This window comes from Diceros bicornis, chromosome 10 (genome assembly GCF_020826845.1).
Source record: "Diceros bicornis minor isolate mBicDic1 chromosome 10, mDicBic1.mat.cur, whole genome shotgun sequence".
NCBI lineage: Eukaryota > Metazoa > Chordata > Mammalia > Perissodactyla > Rhinocerotidae > Diceros > Diceros bicornis.
The window spans coordinates 50,254,501-50,280,925 of NC_080749.1; the positions used below are offsets into that span (position 1 = coordinate 50,254,501).

At 37.3% G+C, this 26,425-nt stretch overlaps 1 protein-coding gene across 2 annotated transcripts in view; it reads left to right on the forward strand.

Moving 5' to 3' along the window:
• Positions 1–26,425, forward strand: part of CERS6 (ceramide synthase 6) — a 309,352-nt gene that overhangs the window by 67,200 nt on the left and 215,727 nt on the right. For both annotated transcript variants that reach the window (XM_058549178.1, XM_058549179.1), the window contains exon 2: positions 15,485–15,590. In XM_058549178.1, coding sequence (XP_058405161.1) covers positions 15,485–15,590 — 106 coding nt within the window. The remainder of the gene's footprint in view (positions 1–15,484; positions 15,591–26,425) is intronic.

The following is a 26,425-nucleotide window of genomic DNA, read 5'->3' on the forward strand; positions in this document are numbered from 1 at the left end:
GGTATTAAAATTTGTGTTAGGCTGTCAAATTCTTCTGGGGGGAATTTTAGCATATTAGTAGATGATGAGCTTAAATGAAAAACTTTATGAAACTCTCCTTCACAAATTGCCAACTCTATTTTGAAATTCCACGAAGTCATTATGTTATTAGTAATCTACCATCAAACTAAAGGGCAGTATCCTCATTTACCTCTACACACACCGAGAAATCTTCAGTGGTAGATGAGGAGTAAAACCAGGCATCATCAATGAACCAGGTTCACTGATGACCAGATTTTGTGATTTTTGAGGCGACAGTGGGCAATCCTTGTGGTACTGATATTTAGGCCAAAAGATATGTTCACAGACCCGTGGGCATGTGTAACCAACTAAAACCAGTCAGAAATATTGGGAGAGTGCAGTTCTTGGGGTAGAGTAAGATGGGTCTGTATTGGCATCCACCTCTAACCCTTTAGTTGTTAGTTCAAGTCACTGAAACATAGAACTCTTTTCCTCTTTTGTAGAACAGTGATAATAAAACCTGTTTGCTTATCCCTTGAGGACGTTTTGAAGATTGACTGAGATAAGGTGTGCAAGTGCTTGGTGAATTGTAAGGCACCTGGCAAGTGTGATAGAATTGAAGGATCAATGCATTACAGGAAGGCTTGGAACTCGCCTAAACCTCACGTTTAGCTTTAGGACCAATTCTGAGACAAATCTATCCGTAACAAGGTCCTGTGAGACCATCTGTCCACAAGCCTTGAAGGCCTGCTTCTTGCAACTCTGCTTCCCTGGATTGATCATCCGAGGAAGATGAGTGATAAGGGATGCCTAGACCCTCACAGAGAGAGCATGAGGACAATGACAAGGAAGGTATCAGTAAGAGTGCCGAGGGGTGCAGTGAAAGGGAATTCTGAGGCACTCTGGCAGAGCTGTTGATTTCTGCGATGTGTCAAGAGCTGACAGACTGTGCTGGAAGCAGCAGTTAGAGATGGAGCTGCCGAAATTGCAGTCAATGAGGTAAAGAGGCTTAGCTGACACAGTGACAAATTCTGTGATGGTGCAGTCATGTCCGTCGATGAGAGGTCCAGACAGTATCATTCTCAATGTGCAGGGAGGAGCAGATTAAAAATAAAGCCTTACTCATACATGTGCAGTATTCCCAAAAGAGTCATTGACAATTATGGTAATTTTATAAGCATTGTAATGAAAATATCAGCTTACTCCTCACGGTAATGTCTTAAAGATTTCCCTGACTACAAGGGTATTTTCATATATAAATATACGCTATACAGTTTTCTTCTTTTTTTTTTTTGTGAGGAAGATCGACCCTGAGGTAACATCTGCCAATCCTCCTCTTTTTTTTCCTGAGGAAGACTGGCCCTGGGCTAACATCCATACCCATCTTCCTCCACTTTATATGGGATGCCGCCACAGCATGGCTTGACAAGCGGTGCATCCGTGCACCGTGGGATCCGAGCCGGCCAACCCCCGGGCCGCGCAGTGCAGCGCGCGCACCTAACCGCTTGCGCCACAGGGCCGACCCCCAGTTTTTCTTATTATTATATATCTTTAATGCCTTTTATATCTTATTTTATGCAAAATGCAAGGGCATATTTTTCATTGTTTAAGATAAAGACAACTTCTTTGAATTTTTGAACTTCATTTCTAATGGCTAGCTAGATTCTGTATTTCTTGAATAGTTGAAATGAACTCATAATGAAATATCTAAGTCTAGGTTTTGGTTTATTTTTTTTCAGAATTCTGGAAATGCATAGCAAGGAGAGGCAGTCTGGACATTTCTTAGGTCAACTTGGGTTTTCCAACAATCTCAGCTCTCAGTTTATGGAACTTGATGGCCTTCCAGTCTCTGATCTGCACTGCTGATGAGGCTGGAGTAGACTAGACTGACAGGTTCCTTTACTACAGCTATTTATGATTTAGCTGTAAATTTTAGAAAACTTCTTGTGAATTTTTTTAAACGCCAACAACAATAAAGTCTCTGCCAATGATTGTTTATTAATAAAAGCAGGGATTGTCTAAGGGTCTCTTCTACTCCCTTAAGAATAGAATAAAGTTAGATTCAAAACCGAATCCTTAAAATACTAAAAAATAAAAATTTAAAGTTAGAAAAGAAGACGATGGATGAGGAAAGGTTTATAGGATCCAGGCTGTTTATTCTTGAAGAGAGAAGAATGCAGGATGACTTAATCAGTCTTTTCAAATATTTGAGGAGATTATTGACTCTACCATCTCAGAGGGCTGAGAAAAGAGGAAATGGGTTTACATTTCAGCAAGAAAAAATGATGCAGTAAGGACATTTTGAGTCAGGCGTGATGAAAAACTAAAATAGGTCACCAAGGGAAGGTTTTCTTTTACTTTTTATTTTTAAATAATTATAGATACACAGGAAATTGCAAAGAATGTACAGGGAGGTTTCATGCCCAAAGGAAGTTTTTGGATGATCTCTCTAAAGAGAAAATCTGGCTTGGAGGAAGGAGGCTGGACCACGTAACATAGTAAGCTCTTAAGTTTTCTGGCTCTTTCTTGAATTTTTGCCGTCCTTATGTTCTTCCCATAACAAGTTTCCCCCTACAAGTTGCTGACCAGCACAGACTAGAGGTCTTCCTCACGTGTGAAATGGAGGCTTCTTGTAATGAAAACTTAAGACTAGCCAGCACTAAATGAGTACTTTCTAAATGTTGAACTGTGGTGTGAGGTTTATATTCATTCTGTTGATGCTCACACAAAATTTGCAAAGTAGGTTTTATCGTCTCCATTTTATCAATGTAACTAGGGTTCAGAAATATTAGATAGCTTTTCAGCACTCCAGGTTCAGAGCAGATTCACTTGGGATATGGGTTTGCTCTAAAGGAATTTTCCTTTCTACTATACGGTGCTACTAGAAAAAAATTCATATTTTTTTCCTAAAAAGAAAATTGTCTTCTGCCTGCACACCCCTCTGTATACCATCTTCCCCTGTCTCTATCCTTTTCCAATGGGTCTCAAGATGCTAATGATTTAGAAATATTTCCCAACATGAGACAGAGTGTAATTATGATTTTCATTATATAGATGAGGAAATAGAAAACTTCTGTGGCATTTCTAGGCACAGGCAGAAGCAATTTTTTTCTGGTGGCATCTCAAAAGTCTTGGCATATTTATTTAATGTGAGTAACATTTTTCTTGAAGTAATTTCATGCAGTTTCATATCTTTTGGTGCTCCCATGGACTTGAATTTCATCCTTTTCTCTACTTGACAAGGTACTGAAATGGCATTTAATTTTTATTCCACCTACTGTTGTCTCCCTTGTCTCAGTCACAATGAAGTCCTTTACTTGAAGAGCTCCATGGAATTAGCTGAAATGCAGCTGTCTCAGGGCGTTCCAGGTTTGATTTTTGTGTCATTGAGGTTTTGAGCCTTACCTGGCACAGAGACCATCCTGTTCATCTCTGGTTTTTAAAAAAAAATTTTTTTTTGGTGAGGAAGATTGGCCCTGGGCTAACATTGTGCCCATCTTCCTCTACTTTATCTGCGGGACGCCTGCCACAGCGTGGCTTGATAAGCAGTGCCTAGGTCCGTGCCCAGGATCTGAACCTGCAAACCCCAGGCCACCAAAGCAGAGTGCACGAGCTTAGCTACTACGCCACTGGGCTGGCCCCATCTCTGCTTTTAAAGATATTTATTTTTCACTTTTGGTATTAAAAGTTTGCACTCTCATTTTAAGATGCTGAAAAATATAGAAAAGCATAAAAAAGAATGTTCAAGTAAGCCACAATCCTCTTACCTGGCAATTGGCATGGTTAACCTTTTAGTATGTCTTCAATTTCTTTTATATGTCAGAAATTTATATGTATATATAAGTAGTCATCATATATACATTGCTTTACCTCTGATGAGCATTTTTCCATGTTATTAAATATTCATTGAAAGCATTTAAATTTTATTTACCTTTAAAATAAAGTGTCAACTTTAAGCAGAGCAAAGAGCAATATTATTTAAGTGAAAATGAGTCTCTTCAGGAATAGCAGAGGAATTGCAATTTGGGACAAGCAGGCCATGGTAAACCATAGGCAAATCTGAAGAGACAAAGGGGAGGTCAGCCTTTATTAGGCTTTAGGAGGGAGTTGGGTCGCGCAGTTTTGAGCAAGAGTTGATTGGAGGAGAAGGAGAGTTCAGAGTTGTGGTTTTTCATTGGCTGCAAGTGGGGGACAGTTTGTTGTTACTGAGGTATGTGGAAATCTTCTCTGTTCCTGCTGACTATGCAAGTAGACGAGTGGTACGTGCATGAGAGCTCTCCCTTCATGGCTTCCCGACTCCATTTTAAATGAGGTTTCCTTTATTTATTTTCTCAAAAGCATACAAACCTACAAACTTAAACAACACATAAAGGTATAAAATGCAAATTCATCTTCTTAAAACCAAAAGATTATCACTGTTAACAATCTCTCACTACTCTTCCTGGTAAAAATGCTTTTTAAGTGCACAAATGGGATATTATACTTGTTCTGAATCTTGCATTTTACATTTACTAGTATGTCTTGGAGCACAACAAATCTACCTCATTTTAACAATTTTATGGAATTCTGTTGTATGGATGTGCCATATTTCAGGTGTATCCTTGTGATAAATATTTGTTTTCTGTCTTTTTTGTAATTTCTAACAATACTGCAGTAAACTGTATTGTAAAAAATGCCAGTATATCTGTAGGGTAAACTTTTAGTAGGATATATAACTAGTAATGCTCACAAGGGCTTAGGCATTTTAACAATTTGCTAAATACTGGTAAATTGCATTTCAAAGATTGCACCAGTTTAGATACCCACCAACAGTTTACCAGGGCACCTGTTTCTCTTTCTTTCTCGTTTTTTTTGTGTGTGTGTGAGGAAGATCAGCCCTGTGCTAACATCTGCCAATCCTCTTCTTTTTTTGCTGAGGAAGACTGGCCCTGGGCTAACATCCGTGCCCATCTTTCTCCACTTTATATGGAATGCCGTCACAGCATGGCTCGCCAAGCGGTGTGTCAGTGCACGCCGGGGATCCGAACCGGCGAACCCCCGGCCACTGCAGCAGAGCGCACACGCTTAACCGCTTGCGCCACTGGGCCGGGCCCCCTGTTTCTCTTTCTTATTGCCAGCATTGGAATTTATCAAAATTTAAAATGTTTTGCGAACGTTACGGGTGAAAATGATGACATGTTTTGATATCAGTTTTTTAATTGAGCAAGGATAATAATCTTTCCATTTGTTTATTGGTCATTGTTGCTTATTTCTGTGAACTACTCATTTATATTTTCTATGCATTCTTTACTATACTTCCACGAGGAATTTATTGGCATTTTTGTTTCTCCAAATCTTCAGCTGTATTTCACATTATCAGATCCAGCTTGAAGGGTTGGCATGATGATTTCCTGAATTTGAATTCCCTGATGAGATTGAGTATCTCTTTGTATGTTTATTGATATTTCAGTTTTCTCTTCTGCAGTTTACCTGTTTTGCATCTTTTGCTCATTTTTCTATTGATTATCAAAAATCTTTAAAAATGTAAAACTTATGGATGTAGAAGACGAGTCTAGAGATTGTCCTCTTCAAAACTTTGTAGCTGGTTTCTTTGAAGCTTTGGAAACATTAGCTAGCAAGAGTGATCCAAAATTCAAGTGGTAGAGATCAAGCACATGGAAGACTGGATAGTTATCCTGTGATAACAGTTATTTCAGTGGTCAATCTGAAGAATTTCATCCTTGAAACTCACCTTTGGTTGAAACTATATTGTGGTAACATTTTGGGACTTTGACCAGAGTTTTGTCAGAAAGGGTCCAATGGCTACTTCCTGAGAAAGTCTTCAAAACGGCAAAAAATAAGAACAACATATGTCTATGTAATCATTAAATATCGTGTTTTACAAGGATATGTAATTTCTTGGGAGAAATATTCAAAATAGGAAAATAAAGCAGATTACTAAATATATGTAATGTGATGCAATTTTGTTTAATAAAAATATGGTAAGCAAAGTATAAAAAACGTGGTAGAGTGTGTGTGGGGGAGGTAGCAGAAAAATACTCAAATGTTAATAATGTTTATCTTTGGCATTCCTGGTGATTTTTAATATTATTACAAGTGCTTTTTGTTACTTTCACACTTTCTGTACAGTACATCACTCTTAAAATCCACAAAACTTACAAAAATGAAGGCTCAGTAGAATTTTGATGGTTAATAATCACTTCTTGAGTTCTTGGAGAGCATGGGCTATTGTGCAATTTGTGATTGTCTTGGCCCTGTCCATAATGCTCTGTTACTGCTAGGTTCAGTATATTTTTACGAACTACATCACCTTTTTTCCACTTGGTTTTTATTGTTGCCCAGTAACAAAGGAAACACAGAAGTAGTAGAATGCAAAATTCTTCTAATGGAACACTGTTATTTTTCAGATTTTATCCTATCACATGCTTTATTTTATAGTTATCGTTTTAGTATATATTTCCTGCCTTTTAAAATTGCCATTGTATTGTAAATTTTCATGGTCCACATAGGTTATGTAAGTATCCTGTTTAATAGCTATATAGTATTTCATGGGGTGTTTGTACTTTAATTTTTTTAAACATTAAACATTGGAGTCACCCTATGGTTTATTTCTTGAATCTCCTCTCTTATTTATACTCACTTCCCAGGTGATTTAGTTAGTCTTATAGATTTATATGCCATCTGTATGATGATGACACCAAATTTCTATCTCTAGCCCAGATCTCTCCTGAACTCCAGACTATATCCAACTGCATGCTTGACATCTCAATAGCTTAATAAGTCTAATCTCACACTTACTATGCCTCAAACTGAACTGGAGATCTTCATCCCAACCCCCAAACCTAGCTCTCTCCTAAACCTGTGTTATCCTTTATTTCTCTTTCTCTCTCATCCCATGTTTAAACCAGTGAATCCTGTGGGCCCAACCTTCAAAATAGTTTGAGGATCTGGTCACTTCTCACCACCTCTCTTAACACCACCTGCTTCGAGCCGCCATCACTCTTGCCTGGATAACTGTGTAACCTCCCAGTTGGTTTTGCTGCTCTTATCCTTGCTCCTCTTCAGTCTGTTCTCAACAGAGGAGCCAGTGACTCTGATAAAATGTAAGTCAATCACTTAGGTTTTCTTCTCAGAGTTCTGCAGTGGCTTCATGCCTCACTCAGGGTAAAAACCAACATCCTTCAAATAGCCTACCACGCATGATGATGTGGCTGCCTGCTGCTCTCGGACCCCACTTTTCTCCTCTCACTCTAATTAACTCTGCTCTAGCCTCATTGGCCTTCTGGATAGTCCTTCAACATCTTAATCATACTCCTTCCTCAGGGCCTTTCCCTTGGCTGCTATTCCTTCCAGAATGTTCTTCCTCCACTTATCTTCCTAGTTTATTTTCTCACCTGCTTCAGAAATCTACTCACTTTATAAGTGGCCTTCCCTGATCTGTCTATTAAAAATTGCAACCCCATCCCATCCTTCTTAGCAGGCTTTATTTTTCTCTGTAGTACTTTTACTGTGTGGCATAACATTCACCACTTTGTTTATTTTTTATCCCCCCTGCTGGAAGGTGAGCTCCATAAAAGCAGGGATTTTGTTCACTGCTGCATCCCCACCACTTAGAGCAGGGCTGATGCATCATAGGTGCTCAATGAGTCATTTGTTAGTGAATCATTAAGCTAGTTACCATTTTTCTCTATTATAAATAATGGTGCATGAAAATCTTTACATTTATGACCTTTTTTTTTGTTTGACAGATTTCCTTAGGTAAATACCTAAAAGTAGGATTACTAAGTGAAAGTGTATGACTGTATCACAAATATTTTAACAATGCCTCTTGAATCAGCTGATCTTTTCTTATTTTAGGGAAAGCCAAAAACTGTTTTTATTAATAGATTATGTTAGGATCGACTGGGTCTAAATTTTGTGTGAGCTGTTTACTTTAAGCTTGAAGACCTTGGGCAGACCCTTTTTACCTTCTTTGAGATTTAGTTTATATTTTTGTAAAATGGGACTAATATTTACTTCAAAGAGTTGTGTTTGGCCAAAAAAGAATAAAACACTGCAAAGCACCTGACACATAGTAACTATCAATAAATATCAGTCTACTGTCTCCATACTGCCCTTCTTTCCACTAAATATTTGTTTTCTTGAAGCAGTTTTATCTTATATAGGATGGTAGGATACATAGTCATACACATGCACATGTGTGTGTCTAAGCATGCACCCATGCATTAGCTCTCAAAATCCAATCTATACTGTTCTCGTAAGTTTTGAATTTTTAATACTTACTGTGATCCTAGACATGGCACACCCATTACTGATGAATGTTGGAGTCTGTGGAAGTGCTGGTCGTCAAGCAATGAATTGAACCAATCACTTCTCCCCATTCTTTCTTTCTTGAATGTTCGCTTGTCCATACTACGCTTTCTTTCCAGCACAGTCTGGGGTGGGACATATGTTATTTCTCATAATTGAGTTTAAGTATTTCATCTATTATTAATTGGTTGTGATTGATTTCAAAGACCTTCCAAGTACTTTTGTGTTTATCAGTATATTTGCCATTTCTGATGTTCTCCTGAACATCAGATTAATTCCTGAAGATTTAAGTTTCCCTCTGGTTTTGCTTCCTTTCTGCCTATAGAACTTCCTTTAGGATTCCTCTGGTGACAGACAAATTCCCTTAGTTTTCCTCTCACCTTCATTCTTTGAAGGATAGTTTTGCTGGACATAGCATTTTGGGGTGACAGTCTTTTATTTTTGTTTTTGTTTCCAACACTTTAAAGATGTTGTTTTACTGTCATTGAGCCTCCTTGTTATTGAGCCTCCATAATATCTGATGAGAAGTCCATTGTCTTTCAAATTATTGTTCCCTGTGTATAATGTGACATTTTGTCTGGTTACTTTTAAAATTTTGTGTTTATCTTTGGTTTTCATTGGTTTGACTATGATTTGTCTAGGTTTTCTTCATTTCAAACTTAAATCTCTTTTTGAAGTTCTTGAGCTTCTTGAATCCATATGTTATATCTTTCATCAGATTTGGGAAGCTGTAAACTATATTTTTTCTAATATTTTCTTCTTCTTCCCCAATGTATCTCCTTTTTTCCTGACACTCAAACTACCCATATATTAGACTTTTTGAAATTGTTCCACAGGTCTCAAAGTCTGTTTATTTTTCCATTCTTTTTTTATTTCTCTTTTTCAGGTTGCATGGTTTCTATTGACTTATCTTCAAGTTCACTGAATGTCTTTGCATGTTTTTTCCCCTAAGAGTGGATATATTTTCTTCACTCTTCATCAGCATATTAGATTGTATCCTGGATTTTGAAAGTTACATTGTGGAGATTCTGGATTTTTTTATATTGTTCTGAAAAGCATTAATGTTCTGTGTTAACAGGCAATTTACATAGCTAGATTCAAATTGTAGCTTGTTGTGCCTGCAGTGGACATTGGCTTCAGTCTCCATTCAGTTCTTTAAACCTTAGCTCCTAGCTGCTTTCAGTTTACCTTGTACATACAAGGTTCAGAGGTCAGCCAGAATCACGCTCAGTTTATACACAAAATTAGGAGTTGACTTCTCTGGGTTTTTCCCTTTCGTGATTCTCTAGTAACTCTCTGATTGCCCTGGGCTCCTTCCCTGGTTCCTGCAGCTGGAAAGAGAGTGTGTTTTCCTATCAAAGTTTTATCTGCTGCTGTGATTGTCTGATCTCAGAGTAGAGCTGTAGTATAAATAGATAAATAAATAAACAGATGGGGAGCTCGCTCTCTGCTGGTTTCTGCTCCAACGTTTGACTCATGTCCAAAGTCTACTCTCTTTTTATTCAGTCTCCAGAGCCCTCAGGTAGTTTTGTTTTGTTTTGTTCAGGGGAGTTGGGCTGTTGTACAGAGTTTTTAAATATGAAAAATCAATTTATTAGGAGTTCATTCCCCCACCTCAAAAACAGAATGCCTCTTGCAATTATTTTTTTAAATGAAATCTTTATTGAGATAGTTGTAGATTCACATGCAGTGGTAAGAAGTGATACACTGAGAGTTTGTGCACACTTTACCAAGTTTTCCCCCAAAGATAACATTTTGTAAAACCATAATATAATATCACAGCCAGGATATTGACATTGACACAATCTGTTGAATTTATTCAGATTTCCCCAGTTGTACTTGTACGCCTTTGTGTATGTGTGAGGTTTAATTCTATACAATTTTATCACACGTGTAGGTTTGTGTATCCACCACCACAGCCTTCCAACTACACTATTTTGAAAAGTATAGGAAATACTAGAGTTAGAAAGGACTAAAAGTCTCTGGCCATGCTCCCCACTGGAGATGATTACATAGTATTCTGTAATTAGAACTGACATATACCCTGTAAACATCTATTTTTTTTTATTAATCTCCTTTTCCATATTGTAAACGTGTTTGAGTGCATTAATCACTTCATGTTTTGTGTATGCCTTTAGCCACACCACAGCCCAGGGCTTACCTCAGTGCTCTATGCAGAGATGTTTAATTCATGTTGAAAATACAAATACATGTGGCTAAGTGGAATTAAAAAGTAGGAATGTCTTAGGTGTTTTCTCTGCTTTTAAATGGAGACTAGTATTTTTCAAAGCTTACATCCTTATTATATTTACTTTCAAATATGTTATTCTACGTGAAAGTACTTTATAGATGTTTGACCTTTTGAAGGTGGTATTGCTGCCTTTGATAAAAAAGTAATTAGGTGAGCATTTCCTGGTAGACGTAATCATCAATGCTTGAAAGTACATATTTCCTTTCATCTATTATATTTGTAGGTACTCTAACCTGCCCACCATCTATCTCTCTTTATTTCTCTCTTTTAAGACAACCCTGGTGAAAGACAGCTTTTGTGAACTTACTTCTGTTAGAGCTAGCATTGGAAAACAAAAATGTCCACCTTTTCTCTAATGGATCATGACAGTAGGTGAGAAAACTATGGTCATTGTGTCATGAATTTTATTTGCTGTCTAATATGCTCTCTGAAAAAAAAAATGCCAACAGTGCTTCACAAATTCTTTGGAGAATAAACACAAATAAAATTTCAATATTTTCATATAATTAGGAATACTATTAGGAAGATAAAGAGAGATTCTTCTCTCATTTGGGATTTGAAATTGTTTTCTACCTCTCTGGTGAAATTTTTTAAATCTAGGAAATTAAGTGTTTGGCCATCTGTACTAGATAAGTTGAAAAGAGAACATCTAGTCAGGGGTTGGTGGAGCCTACACAAGTTCTCTGTGGGGCAGCTTTGACTTCATGGGGACAATGGGAATTATAGAAACGGCTTCTTGTATCAGAATGGTCAGTCTCCCACCCTTTGAGTCCCAAATGGGGACCCTGAGTGGATGTGGGTATTCAAAGGTGTTAAAATGCACAGCCTCTATGGAAAAGATAGGAAGGGCACCTACCATTGTATTTTAGCTGATTTGTTCATTCATTCATTCATCAAATATTCATTGAGTGCCCACAGTATGCTAGGCATGTACATAAAAGTATTCTATGACATAGTAACTTCTCCAAAGAATTCAAGTGGTTTGATTTGTTGTGCATACCCACCATGGTCCATTTAAATGTAAAGAGCTTCAACCTTTAAATTGACTTAAATTCTGTTAAATTTGTCTGTCACTCCTCACACCCCACCTCTCCCCCCAAATCCTCAGAATTTGGGACTTAGCCTGGCCAGTAAATCCAGATGGGGAGCTGATGATAGCGTTGACTTTTCTTGGAAAGAAATATGCCATCCTCTGCTTCCTTTCCCCTGGAGACAGAGGCTTGTCACCTCTCTGCAAAGTGGAGGTGATGATAATCCTGCCTCATCTGGTTTAGGAAGGATTAAATGAGCTCGTGTGCCACGCTCCAGAGATGCGGGCTTTCCCTAAAGCCATTCCTACCGGGCACACGTGGAAGAGGACACATGTTCATACCAATTATCCTGTGCTAAGTGTGGGCACAGTACCCTAGAGGGCCATGGGGATGGGTAGGGGAGATGGACAGGTTTGGGCCTTGAGAGAAGACCAGGTGTGGATGAGCTTGGACCCTGATGGCATTGGTAGTGTGGACTCAGTGTGGACCCACCCCAGGCCTGGGGTTTGATGATGAGGGTCACTACAGTTTATTGTCCAAATGGGGACACTTCGTTTTTTTTTAATTTTTGTGGCAAAATATCAAAGATGCTTTTGTCCATAAAGGTGGTGCCATTAATAATGGTGCTGGGACAACCAGACTGTGAGGGCAAACTGAGGCAAGTGGTCGCTCTACCTGATGACCCTTGTCTTTTTCAGTTGCCTGTCTTAGTTTCTGGTCTCTTCTTCTTCTTCTTCTTTTTTTTTTTTTTGTGAGGAAGATTAGCCCTGAGCTAACCGCTGTTGCCAATTTTACTCTTCTTGCTGAGGAAGATTGGCCCTGGGTTAACATTCATGCCTATCTTCTTCTACTTTATATAGGACGCCACCACAGCGTGGCTTGGCAAGTGGTGTGTCGGTCCACGCCCGGGATCTGACCCTGTGAACCCCGGACCGCTGAAGCGGAGTGCACGAACTTAACCACTGTGCCACCGGGCCAGCCCCTGGTCTCTTCTTTTTTGCTTGATACTTTTAGAACTTGTTGGATGCACAAAGCTTGGCACAGTGTAGTTGAAGCTGAGTGAGTTGCTGGGCCCAAAGAAGTCATGGTGTGTAAATGTTATGGTATGGAACCACACACATGGCTAACATCAAAGATTTTAGACAAAGAGACCATGTGACATTATGTTTTAACATATATGTGTGTTTGTATACACATACAATTTATATACATATGTAATTATTACTATAACTTTTTGAATATGAAGAGATTGAGGCACAGAGAGATTAATTTCTGTAGCTAGGGCTCCATAGCCAGATAGTAACGGATTATTCCAACCCTATCCTTTGAACATTGCTTTAAAAATCTGTTTACGGAGCATCATGTTTATTTGATAATTTTTATTATCAAAATTTGATACGTTTGGTGGTCAAGGGATATGCCTTTTTCAAGGTGCTATTGCACTAGTTCTTGAAATTTAGATAAGAGTTTTTAAAAAGTGGTTTGAAGCTTAAAATGAGAAGGAGAGAGGTGTAAAATGTTATAGTAACAGAGATTCTATTGAGTGAATTTCTTGGCTGTTCTGCTGCCTGCCCGCACATTGTTGTGGGACACACAAACAAGGTCTGTTAGCTTGTCAACAGCACTCAAAACAATGGTAGCAACAGTGAAAACAAATTTACTGAAGATAGCCAACTGGTCAAATTTGACCCTCTCCTGTGTACACCCAGGCTCTGTTGTGGCATATTCAGAAATGAAATGATCAGCCTCTGCATTTAGACTCTTCACTCTTTAGGAGAAGAAAGAAGACCATGTACTAGACCAGGAGGATGTTACAAGGATGATGATGACAAATTCCAAAAGAGAATTTGAACACAATGTATCAGAAGTTGTGGGAATGGGGAAGATGAGAGAGGGCTGGGGAAAATTATCCAACAGGAAAGAGTGGAAGGCAACCATTGGAAGAATTGATTTGGGCCTTTACACCAAATTAATTTTGTTATTTTACCTTGTTTTTTTTTCCCCCAGTTTTGCTGGACCTCATGTCTTTCCACATTCCTCATTATACCTTGTGATGAAAAGGCAAATAACCACAAAGCAGGAAACTTTGTCAAGGAAACAAGTTCTGGATTCTCTTCTGTGGTTGTTACTCATCAACCTTCATTTCTTTCCATTAGCTATAACCATAGCTCCATGATTATTGTTCATAGTGATGACCCAGAGTTATTAGAAAAAGATTACACTTCTCTTTACGAAGGTAGGGGCAGAGGTAATATAGCTTAGAAAGTTTTACAGTAAAAAGAAATGAGAATACAAAAGGTTTGGGAAAACTTTAGTTTCTAGAAGATATATGTACTGGGAAAGAGTGGTTATTCTTTCTTCCTAACTTTGTCCCAGAGAGCCCAGTGAAACAGATATTATATTGCATTTTCTGTGTACGTCTTTCCTGGTTTAGGCTTATGTGTACAGTATTCCATTTTCCTGTGTGAATAAATATCTTCTCTTTTACTTGAAATAGGACCCAGTAGGATATTATGTGGTACTATGTATGCAAACTTTATTAGTCACACTTAAAAAAAAATTCCTTCTGGGGCCGGCCCGGTGGCGCAAGCGGTTAGGTGCGCGCGCTCCGCTGCGGCGGCCCGGGGTTCGCTGGTTCGGATCCCGGGCGCGCACCGACGCACTGCTTGGTAAGCCATGCTGTGGCGGCGTCCCATATAAAGTGGAGGAAGATGGGCACAGATGTTAGCCCAGGGCCGTCTTCCTCAGCAAAAAAAGAGGAGAATTGGCGGATGTTAGCTCAGGGCTGATCTCCTCACAAAAAAAAAAAAAAAAAAAAAAAAAAAAAAAATTCCTTCTTTTTCTACTCTTCTTTAATCTTATCGACTGTTATTAAAGAAGCTTTGTCTGAGATTTACTCGTGATCTGTTTTCTACATTTATCAGTTGTTGCCTTTGGCCAACATTAAATTAACTTGGGTAATACTTTCGTATAATATTATATTATTTTGTATTAGTAGAAAATGTTAAATGTTGCTACTGAAAAGGAACATTTATAGAACCTTATTTCTTGAACATTTAGTCTAAAACAACTGTTAAAGTTATATATGCTTTTTCTTTTTAAAGGGGTTTTGGACATGTCACCATACCTTTGGGGGCCTCATGCCCTCTGCCTGCACTCCTTCGATGCTTCATTCACATATCAAAAATACCTAGAAATCAAGCTAAATCTTCCTATTCTTCTTGACATAGTTATTTGCTTAGGATAAAGTAGCTGATGTTTGAAATCATTTCAGACTTTTCAATTTATCTGAGAAATCGTGCTGTTTGACAGTCTTCATTACTCACTATGAGAAAGAGGCAAATAACCACAAAGCAGAGAATTTTAAAAAGCCATAGGAATTGGGGCTGAATATAGCACACTTTGATTATAGAGACAAAAATGGCCAATGTTATGACTGGGGGTGATCAAAAACACACTCTCCATGTGTAATCAGATGGTTAGTAAACACTTTCTCATAGTAAAAATATAACATGACTATATTGCTAGTCACGTGTTAGAAGAGTATAAATTATATCATTTTAAAATCATGGTTCATTTTGTTTATATTTCTCACTTATGCACTTATATTTGTCCTTTGATAGTTTTTTTATCTGTTCAGTTTCATTAGAACTTGAGGATCAGGAGGTTTAAGTGTTTTAAAAGGATTTCTTTTTTACTGTTACTGCTGGGCAACTAAAGGAGAAGAAACAAGTTAAATCTGTTTTATATTTGCCGACATATGAGTGTTGAAAATGTCCACCCATAAAATCTTATCAGCACTTTATTGGGACAATTGAGTAATGTATAACTGGTAACAACTATAGAAAGAACAACTTCTGACCTTTTCTTTTCTTTTTTTTTTTTTTTAAAGATTTGTAGCCAAACCATGTGCCATAGCCCTCAATATTCAGGCCAATGGACCACAGATTGCTCAGCCAAATGCCATTCTGGAAAAGGTCTTCACTGCAATTACAAAGGTATGATTGTCCTTTTCTGGGATGTGAATTGTCATGACCGCCATTCTCAATCTGCAGTCGTTCAATCCCTTCTCTTCTCGGTTTGAGATCTAACTTTTGTTCAGCCTCATACTGGAAAGTATGCTCGTGGAAAGCACGCAAGTGCTGTGACTAGACCAAGACGGGTAGAAGCTGAATAAATGCGGGCATGTTTGAGACCTGTTTGTTTACTCTCCAGTTGATTTCAGAAGCTATCTGTGAAGAACAGTCTAGATTAGATAGTTATTAGTCTAATTCTATGCCTCTTTTAATCTCACATGACATGAAGCGGTACGTACAACGGTTGGATGGCACTTTGTGGAGGTGACTGGGTAAAGCTAAGGAATATAATGTATGTGTGAAAAAAGGTGCCCGTTTGCTTGTAGCATCATCCATATGTTCTAGCAGTTGTGAGACATGGACAGATGTGCACAAAAAAGGGAATAATTGAAGGAGAGAAGAGCTACAACATGAAGGAATAAAGAGCAAGGGTCAGGAGAGTTATAAGTTATAGATTCACTGTAGAGGAAATAGGAGAGGAGGTAATCACTTTGGTGAGAGTTAAAGTCCAAACCAGTAGTGGGAAGAGGAGAGCAGGGGAGGGGAGGGAGAAGAGATAGGGAGAGATTCCCTGTCCCCTCCAGCCAGTATCTCCATAAGAACAAATAGGGAATGAGAAAGACTGAAATCAGAAACCCTCAGTCTAAGGCCATGAGAAAATAAAGCAAATCACAGCATCTTATTCTTTCTCTTATATCTCTCTTTTATCTTACTCTTGCAGACAAGAAAGAAGAAAAGAACAGAAGTGTAACATTCTATGAGAAGTATTGTGTGTTTGTGTATTAAATAGTTCATTTTCCCTCTTTCATTTTTCTGGGAGAGTTACTCAGGCTTCTAAGATGTGATTTGACAATGTTAGCCAAATTTTATTCTTTTTCTGGAATTTGTGTTGCTAACCATTTGTATTACTTGTCTCTTGTCTTAAAACTATTAATTCAAATATTCACACACTTTTTTTTAAATTATATGCTCTTCATTTCTGCCAAGATCCTCTAGGGTTTTTCCCTCTATCTTTTAAAAATGGTATTTTCCCTGGAAAAGTGGAAGAAAGCACCAGATGTTTTTTACATCTCTGCTAGGAAGAAGAGAAAAGTGAATGGAATTTTAGGAGGAGCTCTTCTGGTAGTTTTGTGGGATGATTTTAGATTGTGAAATTCCAATCTGAAGGAACATATATCCTATGGTATTTAAAGGAAGAAAATATTAAGAAAAAACTTGCATTTTCATTCAACATATCAATTTACTACAGTGAAACACCTTTTTCTCTCTAAAAAAGCAGATGTGTAGGGAATTATCAGGTTAATTTTTTAATGTGATTACAACTCATTTGTATTTATCTTATGAATTACTCTAAATGCACAATAAAACGAGTTTTCTTCCCAAATATTATACCTCCCTTTAGAAATCCCGCAGTGAACATTTTATTTCCCTTCCCTTACGTTTATTATGGTTGCTGGAGAAATTTCTTCGGTAAAGGTAATAAAAGGATTTTGCAGCCAGGTTGACTGCTCTGGAGAATATTTGCTTCGAGCTACTTTAATGATCGTATTCTCTTAGTTTCCACGATGATTCTTTTGAAAATTTGCACGTGATTAAAGCAGAAGCCTCATGTTTTAAATATAAATGCAGCAAAAGTTGGAACTGTTTTTCCTTGAATTCTTTGTAGTTCTCCAGTATTATTTGTGATATGAGAAAGTAGCAAGTCAGTTGACTAGAATAGAAGTAGCAGGACTCGGGGAGTTTGAACAGTGTCTGTATGTGTTTGAGTGATCATTCAGCATCCTGGCCTCGACCATGGTTTCAGGTGACTTTTGGTGAAGGCCATGGTTATCATCTTTCAAGTGTGTAGGGATGTACCCTCAAAACCTACTACTTGTAGGACTGGCTACATAATTTGTAGGGACCAGTGCAGAATGAAAATGTGGGGCCCCTTGTTCAAAAAGCATGAAAAAAGTGCCATTAAAGGCGTAAAATATAAAGCTTTTTCCTTTCTTTCATAGTCTCTCTCTTTTGACCTGTAAAGGTGTTTTATAATTTGCTATTTAATGTCATGCTTCCTGAGGCATGGGGATACTCATGGGGCAAGTACGGACCCTCCCAGGTGCCTGGGGGCCCCACTCTGACTTAGTGCACACACAACCCACCAGCTGTGGGGTTCTGCCTCTCACCAGCTAGTGGGCTGACATGCTATGCCCTGACCAGGGGCAGAGAAGTTGAGGCTGGCCTCTCCCTTTCTATGGGCCCATTGCTCTAACCCATGGTGGATAGATGACCTCCAAGTGTATTGCAGTCTCTGTGCTGGGACACACTAGGTACCCGGATTGGGAGTGGGCAAGAGGCTCATCTCTACCGAGTCACCCACCAAATGCATTGAGGTGCTGCTAGCCCGGGGTGCAGATGGCTGTCCGTATGCTCCACCCCGAGAGACCGTTTAAGCAGCCAAATTGAGTAATAGAAGTACGAGCGTATTTAACAATATAAGAGTAAATTCTAAGAGAGAGAAAATTATTGACTAATATTGGGTGGAGGAGGAAGAGGAAATATACTAGTTGTAAATATTGCTCATATGGAATTATTATTGACTGAAAACAAATAGAAGAAGAGTATTATGATTATATGGATAACCACTAGAGCAAAAATTACCCACAAAAAGAAGGAAAATAAAACAAACCATATTTGATTTGTTAAAATAAAAATATATGTTTTTTAAAATTATCGAAACAGAAAGCATAACATAATTACTGTGAGGGAACTATAAACAAGCTTATCAATTACATCAACACATGTAAATAGGTTTGACTCATCTAATAAAAAACAATTGCAGTTTGGGTCACAGAGCTTATGAGATCCCTTCAGATAAAGTAATTAGAAATATTGAAAATAAGAGTATGAGTAAAGTTATACACCCAGACCTTTCTTTGCTTGCACCCAGGGCAGTAGCAGGCACTAGGCAGGAATGGGAAGGGGGAGGCTGGCAGGACCTGGGGAGCCAGGGAAAAGGGAATTTGTTACCCAGAACTCATCTAGGGGAAGTGGTGGGACTGTGTGTGAGCCAAGACTCTAAGCCCACTTGCTTCCCCGTTCCATTAGACTTCATATACAAAACACCAATTTCGTAACAGAACTATTAAGAATTTCATCATAGCAACCACAGAACTTTAAACCCCAAGTGTGGGCCCTTCTGAATGTGTGACTGTACTAGTCACATGCCCTATGTAGTTCTTATCTGTGAAATTAGCTGATAAATTTGAACCCCTTTATATTCTTCAGCAGTCTTTCCTCTTGAGGTGACATCTGTGCATCTGTCTCTCTCACTCACTATTTCCCCCTAATTCTAAAGTTTTATAAACATTTCAGAGAACCTACCTCTTGTTGCAAAATAATTAGAAGCATTGGTTTTCAAGTCAGTCATACTTGAGTTGTATATTGGAACATCAGCCGTGCTGTTTCCTACCATTGTGGCCTTGGGCTGTAAGTCAGTTAGTAAATGAAGGGGCATCTTTTTGGGCCATGCGTTCCCATACTTTGCATTAGGATCACCTGAGGAGTTAAATGCAGATTGCTGCATCCTATTTTAGAGATTCTGATTCAGCAGACTTGGGATGGGGCACAAGAACCTGCGATTTTGGGTTGTCAGACTCATTCGAATGAACAGAATGATTATTTTTCTTTAGTGAAGATTTGTGAGTTCATGTTTCTTAACTGATTATATCCAGAGTTATCTAGGCATATATATTCTTAATTTTTGAGGATTCTCCTGCCATATTATTGCATGTGTCTATAATCCCATCTCACTTTTTTAGTTAAATCAATTCTTGAGCCATTGAGGGAAGAATATATGTTAGCTAGGAGACCAGGTTTTATGATCCAGAGAAATCATGTCATAATCTACTTTTGGTACGTTTCATTATATTTTAAAAATTATAGGCGGATTTCCTATAATTTGTTCTCCCTCATTCTCCTTCTACGCTTCTCTCTTTTCTTTCCTTTTCCCTCCTAGTCCTGGTTAGAGTTAAGGTTATTAAAATTAACCTAGGTATTTCTAGTATAAAAATGTCTATATAAGTCAGCATTATTCATTTCTTTCCCTGGAAATCTTAAAAAAGGAAACAATTTATGGGGAACAATAAAAAAAACAATAATAAAAACATACAGAAAAAGCAAGAAAAAGAAGGAAAATCTCACAAACTTTATTTTTGGCAAACTAGGACATATGTATCTCTAGATTTCAAAATATCTATAAAGGCTAACAAAAAACAGCTGGGGTTGAGCAGAAGCAAAGTAGGAGGAAGTGAAAAGCGTGAAGTGTGGATGGAGGGCCCAGTGGGGGTGGATTTCAGAAAAGCCCGCAAAAAAGACAGCTCCCGAAGGTGAGGGAGACAAAAGCTCTATCCACTGTTTGCAGCACTAGGTAGAGGAACTGGTGAGCAAGGCCAGAGGATGTCCTCCTGGACTCGGTTTAATTCAGAGAAGCAGAGGAGACATACAGAAAGCCACATGGATGGCACATTTTCAGGAGGCAGTCTACCTGGGTGGCAGCTACACTGCAAGAGCACCCTCCCTTGTTTCCCATTACTACCAGGAGCTGGTCAAGAAAATCCACCTCTTTAAATGATGAGTATAAAGAAGTAAGCCACACAGCATCCAAGACAAGACAAAGAAAGTGGAGTAGTGCTTGTTAACAAAAATTGTCACTAGAAAAATGAGGCCACAGGGCAAGTGAAAATTGTGATCAAATATTTTATCATAGATTTAAAAGAATAATGAAGCAATAACTCTGCGAAGGAAGACCACAAAAAAATATATATGAGAGCTAAAGAAAAAAATTGTTGGTTGACAGGAAGAGAGGCAATGGGAGCTGGTAGGTTCAGGAAAAGAGTACTAAAACCAGCACAGAAATGAAGACAAAGTTGGAAAGAACACAGGAAACACGACACTGCATAAAATTCAGCAAGGAACATGGGAGATAGAAATAATAAAACGAAATTAAATGAAACAAGAAGAGCTACAAATAATTAGATATATAGACCAAGCAGATCCAGCATCTGCATAATTGAAATCTCCTAAGGAAAAGCAAAGTAGAATAAATATTGAAAGATATAATTCAAGAAAATTTTCCTAAAATAAATGGAGATTTATTTTAGTATGTTAATGAAGATGTAGTAAAAATTCACTCAGGAAGCTTAACCTCAAGACTTATTAAAATTATTAGACTTGAAAAATGAAAGAAAGAATTCTTTGAGCTGCCAAGCAAAAATCAAATCACTTATTTAGGGAAAAATATCAGCATGACTTTATATATTCTCTATAGCAACATTCAACAGAACAACATTTCCAATATTTTCAAGGAAAATGTGGACTAAGTATTTTGTCCAAATTGTTTTTTCTGTGTAAAGGCTAAAGACAAGCATTTGAACATGCAAAAATTTGGGGAAATTGTTCCCAAGAGTCTTTCTTGAAGAAGCTATTAAATCATTAATTTCAGCCAACCAAGGGATAAATGGGAATGTTGGCAAGTTTTGAATACATTTAAACTGTAGAACTAAGTTGGAGGGAAATGTGAGAATTAGGATGACAGAACAGAATGAACATTATATACTCTCACGATGTAGAAATGATACAACTAACAGTAATTGAGAGGGGAGGGGGAAAGAAGGTGGGAAGTAGATTAAATTCTCTAATTGCATAATCTCTAGTAGCTGGGAGTCAAAGCATGTCAGTTTAAGCAGCCAAATTGAGTAATAGAAGTACAAGCGTATTTAACAATATAAGAGTAAATTCTAAGAGAGATAAAATTATTGACTAATATTGGGTGGAGGAGGAAGAGGAAATATACTAGTTGTAAATATTGCTCATATGGAATTATTATTGACTGAAAACAAAAAGAAGAAGAGTATTATGATTATATGGATAACCACTAGAACAAAAATTACCCACAAAAAGAAGGAAAATAAAACAAACCATATTTGATTTGTTAAAATAAAAATATATGTTTTTTAAAATTATCGAAACAGAAAGCATAACATAATTACTGTGAGGGAACTATAAACAAGCTTATCAATTACATCAACACATGTAAATAGGTTTGACTCATCTAATAAAAAACAATTGCAGTTTGGGTCACAGAGCTTATGAGATCCCTTCAGATAAAGTAATTAGAAATATTGAAAATAAGAGTATGAGTAAAGTTATACAGGCAAATATAAATAATAAAGTATGGTTTCTATTTTTATATAAAAGTGGTATTTAGGCCAGAAAGGATTAAATAAAATCGATACTGGCTCAAGACAAGGTTGACATAAGGGAAACCATATTGTAGAAACGAAAAACTCTATTGTAACTTTGAATGACTTCTGACAAACTAACCCAGCTGGATACACACCCTCCAGGAGATCTAACTGCTCTGTAGATTTTACGACCCCTGCTTGTGCGTGTACCTCCTAGCTGCGGTAAGATGATAACTTTGTTTTTTTGAGTTCCTTAGGAATATGATGACCCCTGAACAGAGAATCTATGCTGATAGCCATCATCAGTGAAAACTGAAAGATCTGATGTGGCACTCTCAGTCTGTAACACCAGAAGGTCAACATTCCTAACCCCCTCCCCAATAACCCAATGGCCTATATAACTGCTATAAGATTTTGTGCCCCCTTAAGATGGCTCTTTTGGACATGAGTCGGCCATCTTCCCTCTTGCTAGCAAGCTGTAATAAAAAAGTCCCTTTTCTCCTACCACCTTGCCTGTTGACTATTGGCATGTCTTGCGGCGAGCAGAAGGCCCCACATTGTGCGGTAACAAAATGAAGAATTGGCTTTTTATTGCCACAGGATACAATTCACAATGAAGACAAAATAGTTATGACTATATATGCATCGAATAACGGTATATCCATATACTGCTAAAAAAGAATGAAAGAAAAAATAATTTAATAGTAAGAAATTTTAATTTACCTCTGTGTTGTGACAGATCAAGTGAACAAAAAATTCTAAGAAGCATAATTAATGAGGAAGATCTAAGGGGTATATTTGGAACCCTGTATTGGGAATATAGAGACTATACTTTTTTTTTGAGTACCTGATAAATATTTCAAAAATTGGCCTTTTATTGTATATGAAACTGTAATAAATTTCAAAAATAGGCACAATTTAATAATACTGGAAATCAGAAAACAGAAAGCTGCTTGCTTTCTTAATCAACTCTTGGGTGAAAATACAATTTTACAATATTTAGAAAACAGTGATAATGAAAGCGCTGTTCATATGTACTATGCCACAGCAGTGCTCAGATGACAACTCATATATATATATATAAAAATAGTTAACTGCTTACTTAAACATTAGTAAGAGAACAAGAAAATAAATAAAGGCAAGCAGAAGGAAGAAATTAATAAGGATAAATCTAGAAATTGAATTAGGAAGATTATAGAAGTGAAAATCCAAAAGTACCTTTATTTTTTCTTACAGAAAATCACCTAACCCAATCACAAAAAAAAACAAAGCACAAATTCACAACATAATAATCAGCAATCACTGAAATGGAGGAGAATAAAAAGGATATATTTCTATTAACATGGCAAATAAAATATAAAAATTTGGATAAAACAAATTATTCCAGGAAAATATAATTTACCAACTATAATTTATTGGATATGTGTGTGTGTATGTGTATATACATGTGTGTGTGTGTGTCTGTGTGTGTGTATATATGTGTGTGTGTGTGTGTGTGTGTGTGTGTATGTGTGTATATAAAGACAAAATCAAAGAGCTAAACTGCAAAAAGTACCAGGCTCAGATGATCTCACAGGAAAATGCTAACACACTCTTAAAGAGCAGATAATTACAATGCTATTTTAAACTACATCAAAGCATAGAAAATTCAGAAAACTGTCCAAATTCTCTTTTTATGTAGCAATAAAAATTAATAGCAAAGTCTGAAAAGGAAGATTTCCCCAAAAAATAAGACTAGAGACCAATTGTACTTATTAATATTGATGAAAAATCCCAAATAAAAAATTAGCAAATGTGACTTAGCAGCACATTAAAAGAATTATTCATCATTACCAAATAGGGTTCGTTCTAGGAATGCAAGGCTTTACTTGTATTCAATATTAAAAAATCTGTTTATGTAATTCATCATATTAATTGATCTAAGGAGAAAAATTACATGATCATCTCCAGGGATGCTGAAATCTAACATCATTTTGATTAAAATACAATTATTAAACTAGAGATAGGTGGTTTCCTTTACATGGTAAATACATTTGTCCATCAGCCCCAAATCTGGCCTTTGCTTAGTGAGAATCATAGCAGTATTCCCACTAAAGTCTGGAGCAGATAAGGATGCTTGTTATAACCACTATTCTACATTGTGCTAAGTTGTACACTGAATTTGCAGATAGATAAGAAAAAGAAATTAAAGGTATAAACATTAAAAAGAGCTAAAGCTATTGCTCTGTGAAGATTTATTCATTCATTCAAGAAGTATTTATTGAGTCCCTACTATATTCTAGGTATTAGTGAAAAAAGGTAGTAAAAATTTCCTCTTTTTATAGAGTTTATGTTCCAGTAATGTGCTATTATATGACTGTATACTGGGAAAATTAAAGGAATCAAGCGAAAATCTACCACAAAGAATATGAAATGTTATCACAAAATTAGTAACGATATATATATGCAAACTATAAGCAGCTAGAAGATAGAAGAAAATTCCTTATTTACAATAGAAACCAAAAAGATAATATCCCTAGGAATGAATGTAAGAAGAATGTGCAAGGTATGTGAGGAAAATTTTCAAACACTGTTGAAAGACACAAAAGAGAAATTCAGTAAAGATGTTAATTCACCCTATATTAATTTAAGAACTTGGTATAGTCTCATTAAAAATTTCAGTAGGCTGGGCCGACCCGGTGGCTTAGTGGTTAAGTGCGCGAGCTCTGCTGCTGGTGGCCCGGGTTTGGATCCCGGGCGCGCACCGACATACGACCTCTCCGGCCATGCTGAGGCCGCGTCCCACATACAGCAACTAGAAGGATGTGCAGCTATGACATACAACTATCTACTGAGGCTTTGGAGGAAAAAATAAATAAATAAAATTAAAAAAAAAAAAAAATTTTCAATAGGCAATTTTTAAATTTTGAAACGAGGCAAGCTAATTCTAAAGTTCGTATAGAAAAATAAATAAGGATATCTGAGTAAGCTAACTGTATGTACTGGCACATGAGGAAGAACAACGGAAGAATTGGTTCGATTTCTCATAGGAAAAGATAAACGATGGTATTGGGCTATCTGGGTAGCCATTTGGAAAGAAAGAAAATTACATTCATACCTCCCACTGTATACCAGGATATATTCTGAATGCACTAAATATTGAATGTAAAAATCAAATCTGTAAATGTATTAGAATCAGAACTGTAAATGTGGGAGAATTTCTTGAACATTTGGAGTAGGGAAGGCTTTTCTAATTATGACCACAAATTCAGAAGCTGTAACAGCAAAGATTGATAAATTCATGTTTTTAAAAAACTTATGCATGTAAAAAACACAAGCAAAAAACACAATAAGCTAATTCTTTTTTTTTTTAATTTAATTTAATTTTTTCCCCCAAAGCCCCAGTAGATAGTTGTCTGTTATAGTTGCACATTCTTCTAGTTGCTGTATGTGGGACACGGCCCCAGGATGGCCGAGAAGCGTGTGTCCTGCGCACCCGGTATCCGAACCCAGGCCGCCAGCAGCGGAGCGCGCGCACTTAACCGCTAAGCCACGGGGCCGGCCCAATAAGCTAATTCTAAAACAAATACACAGTGGTACAAAGTATGCAACCTTATAATACAGACACAGGTTTAATCACCCTAATAAATGAAGAAATTCTACAAATCAATAAAGAAAATACATACAAATCAAGAAAAAAACGAACAATAAATATGAAAAGACTGTTCATAAAAAGGAAATACAGATGGCTTTTAAAACACATGAAAAGGGCCGGCCCGTGGCTTAGCGGTTAAGTGCGCTCGCTCCGCTGCTGGCGGCCCGTGTTCGCATCCCCGGCGCGCACCGACGCACGGCTTCTCCGCCCATGCTGAGGCCGCGTGCCACATACAGCAACTAGAAGGATGTGCAGCTATGACATACAACTATCTACTGGGGCTTTGGGGGGAAAAATAAATAAATAAAATTAAAAAAAAATTAAAACACATGAAAAGATGCTTCTCATAAAAAGAGGAAATCAAATTAAAAATATAATGAGATGCTGCTTTTTATATATTAGACTGGAAAATAATTGAAATGTCTGGTAACATACTCTGTTGATGAGGCTTTGGGAAATGGGCACTCTTGCTTGTGAGACTATACCTTGGTAAAATCATTAATGAGGGTCATTTTTTAATGTCTAAATAAATTGTGAGTGCAGAGACCCTGTGATCTCCAATGTTCCCTTCCAGGAATTTATCCCTGTATATATGCCTGTATAAAATGATGCATGGCAAGGTTATTTATTGCAGCATTGTTTATAGTAATGGAAGTTTGGGAGCTACTTAAAGGTCCATTAATAGGGGAGTAGATAAGTAAATTATGACATATCCTTATAGTTCTACAAACGAAGGAGGGCATTCTTTATATTTTGATATGGAAATATTCTAAGGTACATTGTAAAGTGAAAAATCCAAAGTTTAGAATGATGTATGTAGTATGCAACCATTGTTTGACAAGGGGGATGTAAGATTAGATATTCAAATTTGCTTATGTTTGCACAAAATAACTCTG